Source organism: Panicum hallii, chromosome 2 (assembly GCF_002211085.1).
Source record: "Panicum hallii strain FIL2 chromosome 2, PHallii_v3.1, whole genome shotgun sequence".
Lineage (NCBI taxonomy): Eukaryota > Viridiplantae > Streptophyta > Magnoliopsida > Poales > Poaceae > Panicum > Panicum hallii.
The window spans coordinates 5452802-5461715 of NC_038043.1; the positions used below are offsets into that span (position 1 = coordinate 5452802).

The 8914-nt window shown below is 47.8% G+C and overlaps 1 protein-coding gene across 2 annotated transcripts; it reads left to right on the plus strand.

Annotated features, from left to right (window-relative positions):
- Positions 1–412: 412 nt before the first annotated feature.
- On the plus strand, positions 413–8614 carry LOC112882756 (L-type lectin-domain containing receptor kinase IV.1-like). 2 transcript variants are annotated; one of them, XM_025947885.1, is made up of 2 exons: positions 413–2065; positions 8086–8614. In XM_025947885.1, exons 1-2 carry the CDS (start codon positions 527–529, stop codon positions 8557–8559), a joined length of 2013 nt encoding a protein of 670 aa, XP_025803670.1. In that variant the 5' UTR covers positions 413–526; the 3' UTR covers positions 8560–8614. The 2 variants fall into 2 exon arrangements, with proteins under 2 accessions (XP_025803670.1, XP_025803669.1); XM_025947884.1 differs by having other exon boundaries at positions 413–2062; positions 8083–8612.
- The last annotated feature ends 300 nt before the right edge of the window (positions 8615–8914 follow it).

Genomic DNA, 8914 nt, shown 5'->3' on the forward strand with positions numbered 1-8914 from the left:
TAGGTGACTGACTGTTTACCATTTAGCGTTTAGGATAACACTGATCATACGTAGGGTCACTACTATATAAAATATATAGCGGTACTGATCGACTTTATATTTGTTTGGCATGCATAGAGTTAAAATGTCAAGTAATTGAGCACATAACATGCAAAAACTGTAAAATTATGTCATGTGTTCTCTATAGTGATGATCATCTGGAAAATTGTCCACTGTAACATGTAGCATGCAAAAAAAAAATTGTGTTTATGAGCATGTAGATTTTCCAATGTATGTTCCTAGTTAAGCATTTTCTGATATTCTCAACAAAAAAATCCAGAGGGTCGCTGGCAGAGGATCATTATTTATGAAGAGCAGTTCTTCACTGCTGTTGTGAGAGAGGGCACCACGGGGACAGAGAGAGAGAGAGAGAGAGAGAGAGAGAGAGAGAGAGAGAGAGAGAGAGAGAGAGAGAGAGAGAGAGAGAGAGAGAGAGAGTCCTCAACATCCGCTGCCTACTAACTCTTGAATGTTAGCCTAGTGGAATATGCTTCAGATGAAGCATATGCCATTGCTAAGCTCCATCGTCTTCCTTGTCTTCACAATTTCTGCGCTTGCAGGTAGTGAGGTCCAGTTTGTTTACCATGGCTTTTCTGGTGTTAACCTAACCATGGATGGCAATGCCAAGGTAACACCAGATGGCCTCCTTGAGCTCACGAATGACACAGTCAATCTAGGCCACACATTTTACCCAAGTCCATTGAATTTCCGCAAGTGGTTGAATGGTACTGTACAATCCTTCTCGGTCTCCTTTGTCTTTGCAATTCTTTCCGTCCATGATGATATAAGTGCCGATGGCATGGCCTTCTTTGTTTCCCCAACCAAGAACCTTTCCAACACATGGGCACAGTACATAGGCTTGCTCAACAGCGAGAATGATGGCAACACAAGCAACCACATGTTTGCAGTAGAGCTTGATACTACCCAAAATAATGAGTTCATAGACATCGACAACAACCACGTAGGCATCAATATCAATAGTCTCCACTCTTTGCAAGCCCATCACGCTGGATACTACGATGACCAGAGTAAATCCTTAAAGAACTTGACACTGTTTAGTGGCAAGGCAATGCAGGTATGGGTAAACTACAATGGAGATGCCTCACAAATCAATGTGAACTTGGCTCCCGTGGGAACACCCAAACCTGAGAGGCCTCTCCTTTCTGCTCCCTATAATCTCTCAGGGATTCTCAAAGATCCATCATATATTGGTTTCTCAGCCACTACTGGTGCAATCAGCACACAGCACTGTGTTCTTGGCTGGAGCTTTGCGATGAATGGACCTGCTCCAGCCATTGACATCTCCAAACTTCCCAAGCTACCACGTATTGGCCCAAAACCACATTCCAAGGTCACGGAGATCACCTTGCCAATAGTTACTGCAGCATTTGTCCTTGTTATTGGACTAGTCATCTCCCTACTTGTTTATAGAAGTTTAAGGTATTCTGAATTGAAGGAAGATTGGGAGATAGATTTTGGGCCGCACCGATTCTCCTTCAAGGACTTACTCCATGCAACAGAAGGGTTCAAGAATAAAAATCTACTTGGTGTGGGTGGGTTTGGGAAGGTGTACAAAGGGATTCTTCCAAAATCTAAAGTTGAGGTAGCAGTGAAGAAGGTGGCCCATGAGTCAAGACAAGGGATGAAGGAGTTTGTTGCTGAAGTTGTTAGTATTGGCCGACTTCGACACCGCAATCTTGTGCCGCTACTTGGCTATTGCCGGAGACAAGGAGAACTCCTTTTGGTGTATGACTATATGTCGAATGGCAGCCTCAATAAGTACCTGTATTGCGAAGATGGCAAACCATTATTGAGTTGGTCCCAAAGATTCCACATCATCAAGGGTGTTGCATTTGGTTTGTTATACCTCCATGAGAAGTGGGAGAAAGTGGTTATCCATCGAGACATTAAACCAAGTAATGTACTCCTGGATAGTGAAATGAATGGACGATTAGGTGACTTTGGTCTTTCCAGGTTGTATGATCATGGCACGGATCCACAGACCACACATATGGTTGGAACCATGCACTACCGGATGCAGCAGATTTGCCGAGTGCCAGAAGCACTCGGTAAATCTACAAAGCCTCTCGGCAAAGAGTTTGCCGAGAGGGGCTCTCGGCAAAGACCTCTCGGCAAATTTTCTGTCGGCAAAGGAGGCTTTGCCGAGAGCCCTTTCTCGGGCGCTCGGCAAACTATTTGCCGAGAGCAAACGGGGCCCTCGGCAAAGAAAAGGATACTACCTGTAGGCTGTGTGGCCGTTACGGCACCTTTGCCGAGAACCTGGGGCACTCGGCAAAGGGTCCAGAACCTATTTTTATTCAGTAGACAATATACCACAATATAGACCACAACACAATAAAGAGATTCATCCACAATAGACCACAATACAGTCATCCACAATAGGCCAAGTTCAAACACAATAGACAATAGGCCAAGTTCAAACACAATAGACCAAGTTCTAGAGTTGCAACACAATACAATCATCCACGATAGAGCAAGTTCATAGTTCCAAGTTCAAATATCATACACAAGTCCTAAAGTTGCAACATATCGATAAGTCAAAGTGTGAATAGCTCAACTTGGTGGTGGCGGCCAAGTTCCCTGTGGTGGTGGCCAAGTTCCCGGATTCTGAGATGCTCCAACACCCGGAGACGCTCCAACACCCGGAGACGCTCCAACACCCGGAGACGCTCCAAGCCCCGGATTAGGATACGCTCCCGAATTTGGCGATGCATATGGATCATTTGAGCCCGCCGACTGATTCTGCAAAGAAAAGAAGTTTGAGACACAACACAACAATACATTCAAAGAGCGTACTGAACTCACCGGAGTGCCGAATGTTGGCGGAAAGAGTGAAGTTGGCGGAGGTACACCCGTTGCGGCGCCCAGACTCTGCATGTATTGAAACATTTCCGCCATCCTCGCTTGGTCGGCACTCATCCTCGCCTCCAACTGTTGACTCCTCGCCTCCAACTCCATACGTCTGTTCCTCTCTTCTTCGAGTTGTTGCTGCACAATTTAAATCCTAATGTTACGGTAATGCAAAGAAAGAATGAATCAACGTATAGTGTGAAGTAGGATAAAGAAACAATCACCTGGAGGGCCTGGTACCCGGAGGCCCGGGGTCGTATGGCGGGGCTCGAGCTCGTGCTCCTTGCTCGAATCTGAGATAGAGTGGGAGCAGAGGACGGGTCTATTGCGCTGTCGGCAATCCAGTAGCGGCCGTGCTTCTTTCCTCCTCCGACCCTCATGACAACCTCCACGTCAAGATCCTCAGTCGTCGGATCGAAGTCTGGTCCATGGACCTCCCTTGCCATAGAGGTGTACTCAGTGAGGCGGGTGTGGACACTCGGGTTGCTGTATGCCTCAGGCCCGTCCTCCGGGTTGTAGTCGATGTCAGCCCTCGCCTTGCCCTTGTGGGCTAGAGCATATCCCTTGAACTCATTGCACGGCTGCCCACCATGTGACGACGACTGCGATGAAACCAGCAAGATGATTAGAAGATCATACATAATTGAGTGTTAGAATTAATAACTGAATTGTCATACCCAGGCTTCTCTGTATGCGTTGAGGCTACGGCTGCCTTGATGGTGTGTCACACCTGGCATCATCAAACGGTGCTCTCGGCGAGTGTTGTGCGTCTGCTCCCACTCCTCCGTGCACCACTGGTCCACGATTCGTTGCCAGCAGTCGGGATGCGCCGAGCACCAATAAGGAATCATCTACAGAAATGAAGTATAAGTGACGTAGCAGCAGCGGAAATTAATCGTTAATGTCGACAACAACTAATGTACTTACCTCCAGGTATTGCTCCCGAGTCAACCTCATGGTTCTTGCTTGCTCTTTGTTCACCCTCTCACCAAGGACAGTGGCGTGGTAATTAATGATGGCCTGGACGCGTGCCTCGTAGTGCAGGTTGGTGACAAGTGTATGACAACACTTATCAGCCACCGCATCCGCCTTGGCCTCCATTCCTGGGCGACATCTGAAGAAATCCTGCATACAAACGCGATGAATCAATTCATTATTTCAATAATGTGCAATGAATACGATGTATCGAGCACTTACCCACAGCTCCTGCTTTACCCGCTCTGCCTTGTTCCTGAATCTTCTACCGTCTCGATCTTCAGCGTCTGGGGCGGCGGCGTAGTGGTCGAAGGTAGTGGCCGGCTCCACCACTCCACCGAACTCAACAAGCCCGGGGTAGTGCTCTCTACAAAGAAGCCCGAGAATGCCATTGACCTGGCGTGTGTGACACCCTCCACTCTCCACTATCAGCCAGCTCCTGCTCAAGTGATTGAGAAAAATAATTAGTTTTTATTTGGAATTTAAAACAGGAAGAAGCAATGATAAAATCTAAAGTTACTTACGCTTTTCCATCGGGTGCAATAATCGGGCGCCTCGTCAGAGGTATCGGTCGGCGAGGTAGAGTAGCTGGACCTCGCAAGTACACACGCGACACGCCGGAAGCAGACGTGCCGGAACCTGAGGCGGTACCGGAACCAGACGCGGTACCGCCGCCCTGTGGATCTCCCCCAAGATCCTCGTCCTCCTGCTGTGCCGCCACCGCCTCCTCCTCCTCCTCCTCCTCCTCCCCCTGCTCCTCCTGCTGCTGCGTCTCCACCCGCGCCTCCTCCTCCTCCTCCTCCTCCGGCTCCTGTCTAGTCCTCCTCCTCCTCCTCCTCCCCCTCCTCCTCCTGACAGGTGCCTCCCGATCAGGAGCAGACGCCGCCTGAGCTGAAGCAGACGCCGCCCGAGCTGAAGGAGCAGACCGCCCAGAAAACCTGGACCTAGCCTGCTGGTAAAGCCCAGACACGCTCCTCATCCCGCCAACCATCTTTGCTCAATCACCTACAATTAAGAAGAGTAAAAACAATAAGTACAGATAAACAAAATGTACCTAAAAGAAATGCAAAGTAAATAAAACATAATAATAGTATTACATTGATTAGAAATAATCTTCATGATCGGGATTAGCTGGATCATAACTCTCATCATCACTATCAACCAAGTTGTACTCAAGACTATCTGACTCAATGTCGTGACCGACGTTGCCTAAATGAAACCTTTCTAGCATATGTAAGTCATTCGCGTTTTGCACCTCATCCGCCTCCTCATCATCAACCACAATTTCAACTTCCATTCGGACATCCTCAGTTAAGTCTATCTCAAATCGGCCTTCTAACCCCTCTTCTTGAAAGAACTCCAAGTCATTTGTGTTTGGGTCTAAGATGTAGTCTTCATCATTTGGGACAGGTAATTTGCCGTGCGGTGATACCTTATACACAACATACCAACCCTTAAGATGTTCTTTGGTTTGACATGCATATGGGAGATAATAAACTTGTTTTGCCTGTTGGGCAACAATATAAACATCGTCCCCCGGTAAGGTAGAATCCTGTCGAATCTCGACTATACCAAGATTTACATGTGTGCTTCTAGTGACTTGTGGATCAAACCAATGACATTTAAATATCACAGGATTAAGAGGTTTGGAACCACCAAAACTGAGCTCGTATATTTCTTCAATTGTTCCATAATACTCGATAAATCCACCGACTGTAGTCTGTCGTAAATCCATTCTTCCAGAGATGTTCCCCCATGACCTTCTTCGTTTGTCTCTTCCTGTTTTCGCATTTGCTGCATGGACAGAACATTCTATCCGCTCCTTTAGCAGCTTCGCCAAACACCATTTCCAAAAATGCATCGGTCTTGTCGATCCATTCATCGGTGACCTGACCCCGACTTAACCACCCAGAGTGCATCCACTCACGGTCCTCCATCCTCTAATGCACCAATTTAAGTAAAACTAGTAAGTAAAAATTATATTCAATGGATTTGTACATACCACACAGTATGTAGTATACTCTAGATGGTTTTTAAGGAAGCCACCTACGATGATCACATATAACTTTGAAAATTTTTACATAAAAAGTATAACATAATGTATAGATAATTTTAAAGAAAATATGTTTTAATGCCTATGTATATCTTAGACAGATCTTGGACAGATCTTTATATCTTAGACAGATCTTGGACATAACTTCGATAATTTTTACATAAAAAGTATAACATAATGTATATCTTAGACATATCTTAGACATATACTCTTCAGTTTTGCATTGGCTACCATTCTACGAGAAATCTTACCGAGGGCAGCGAGCACTGGCCGGGGCGGGGCGCAGCGAGGAGGGACCGGACCGAAGTCGTCGGGGCACGGCCACCACCGAGGAAGGAGGCCGGGGCAGGGGAGCTGGACCAGGGCCGCCCGTCGGGGGAGCCAGGGGCGGTGCGGGCGGGTCAGCCGCGGCGAGGATGGCGACGGGGAGCGGGTCAACCGCGGCGAGGATGGTGACGGGGACGGCAGGGGGCAGGTTCGCGGCGAGGATGGCGACGGGGGGCGGGTCGGGCGTGGCGAGGATGGGCGGCGGGGGGCGGGTCGGGCTCGGCGAGGATGGGCGGCGGGGATGGCGGGGGGCGGGTCGGGCTCGGCAAGGATGGCCGGCGGGGCCGGGGATGGCGGCGGCGCCCGGCGTGGTGGATGGGCGCACGGCGGGGCCGGGGATGGCGGCGGCGCCCGGCGTGGTGGATGGGCGGCGGGGCCGGGGATGGGCGGTGGGGCCCGGGATGGCGGCGGCGCCCGGCGTAGTGGATGGGCGGCGGGGCTGGGATGGCGGCGGGGCTGGGGATGCGGCCTGGGATGGCAGGAGCAAATGGGGTGCGAGCTAGAGCGGGAATGGTAATTTCGTGGGGATAAACCCACAGTTTGCCGAGAGCCAAACAGTAGCTCTCGGCAAAGGAACCGTTTGTAGCGCTCGGCAAAGGGACCATTTGCCGAGAGCCAAACAGTAGCTCTCGGCAAAGGAACCGTTTGTAGCGCTCGGCAAAGGGACCATTTGCCGAGAGCCAAACAGTAGCTCTCGGCAAAGGGACCACTTTGCCGAGAGCCAGGCAGAAGCACTCGGCGAAGGACTACTTTGCCGAGCACCTAGTTTCTGCTCTCGGCAAAGTAATTATGTTTTTTAGTTTTATTAGATGCAAATGATGTCAAAAAATCATGAAACTTCTCAAGATGTCAAGATACCACACAGAGAGTCTATGATAAAATTTTCACAGTATTTCGCAAAAGTTTGACCAATGCAATATTTAAAACCTATTCGTGCTTCACATATGATATGAAACCTAATCGAGTAACTTCCAGTTTACAACCGTCATATGTGAAAACTTTCGCGAATCCTTTTCAAATTTTTATCACAACCTACGCATATGGCATCATGACACCACAACAAGTTTCACAATTTTCTAACCAAATTTGCATTTTATAAAATTAAAAAACAACTTGAACGGAAGTTTGAGGTCTTCTTTCGTGTAAAAGACGTTTGAAAATTTTTATATTTTCGTAGGGAAGGTGTCATAGTACGCTAAAAACATTAATAATAATTTTTGCACACAGTTTGCAACATCATTTCAATGACATGTAGTTCAAATTGAATTATCCCAAGAAATTTGATGAAATGACATTAATTTGCTAAATATAGCAATAAGTTTCAATAACTGACCAAACTTCCATATCTTGTTTAGGATAATGCAGGAACAACAAAGAAAATGTTTGAGGTCAAAGTGGGAAAAAATTTAAAATGCTTTGCCGAGAGTCACTGCAAGGCTCTCGGCAAAAGTATCCTTTGCCGAGCGCCCAGTGCCGCTCTCGGCAAAATTCTCCTTTGCCGAGAGCCTACGGGCCGCTCTCGGCAAAATTGTATCTTCGCCGAGCGTCGCGCGTAGGGCTCTCGGCAAAGATAACGGCCTGTACAACGTAGCTGTGTTTTGCCGAGTGCCTTGGTATGCCGAGTGCCCAACTCTCGGCAAAGTTGTCGTTACCGAGAGCTTTTCTATGCCGAGTGCCCGGCACTCGGCAAAGAGCTGTTTGCCGAGTTTTTTGTTTCACCGAGTGGTGCTCTAGGCAAAGACAAGCTTTGCCAAGTGCCCGTTTTTGACCCTCGGCAAAGGTTCCGGCGCTCGGCAAAGCTTCTGTTTCCGGTAGTGATGGGTTATTTGTCCCCGGAGTTTGTTCACACAGGTAAAGCATCCACCTTGACCGATGTGTTTGCCTTCGGCATATTTCTTCTCGAGGTCACTTGTGCGCAGAGGCCGGTTAAGCAAAATCCACTTCAAGCTAATCAAAACACATTGGTTGATTGGGTTTTAGACCATTGGCGTAATGGTTTGCTAAGTGAGACCGTGGACACAAGGCTCCAAGGTGACTTCAATGCTGACGAGGCATGTTTAGTATTAAAGCTAGGACTTATGTGCTCACATCCATTTACAAGTGCAACACCAAGTATGCATGAGGTCATGCAATACCTTGATGCTGGTATGCCACTCCCAGAGCTGACAGAAACACATTTCAGCTTTACTATGCGAGCCTTGGTCCAGAACAAAGGATTGGAATCACGTAATATGTTGTATCCAGAGCTAACTACGAGTATTGGCACATTCTCGAGTCTTTCAGGAGGAAGATGATATAAATATGTTTTGGCCAAGTTGTGAAATTATGTCACTCAATTTAAAGAGAATATATACAGTATTAATGTTGTACTAGGTATACTTGGTATAACTTGTGATTACATAATCATACCATTTCCGCATAAAATAAAACATATTCATATGACCATTGACTACTTAATCAAGTCACGTCATCTACTTTGTTGTAGCCTGAAAAGATTTGGTACGCACACATATTGTGTGTGCGTGGGTGGGTGGGGAATGGGGGGGACTAAGTAGTTTCAGTTCGGTACCTTCAGTTCCCATATGGGAATTGCAACGCCGGCGCAGTGGCTCTGGACGGCGCCACATCGTGGGGCTCGGACGACGGACA

What these genes read in the sequence shown, in the direction of transcription:
- LOC112882756 (XM_025947885.1), top strand. Translation starts at nt 527, where the DNA reads ATGCTTCAGATGAAGCATATGCCATTGCTAAGCTCCATCGTCTTCCTT. An exon ending in CACATATGGTTGGAACCATG is followed by an intron (nt 2,066 to 8,085) that starts CACTACCGGATG and finishes CCGGTAGTGATG; the next exon opens with GGTTATTTGTCCCCGGAGTT.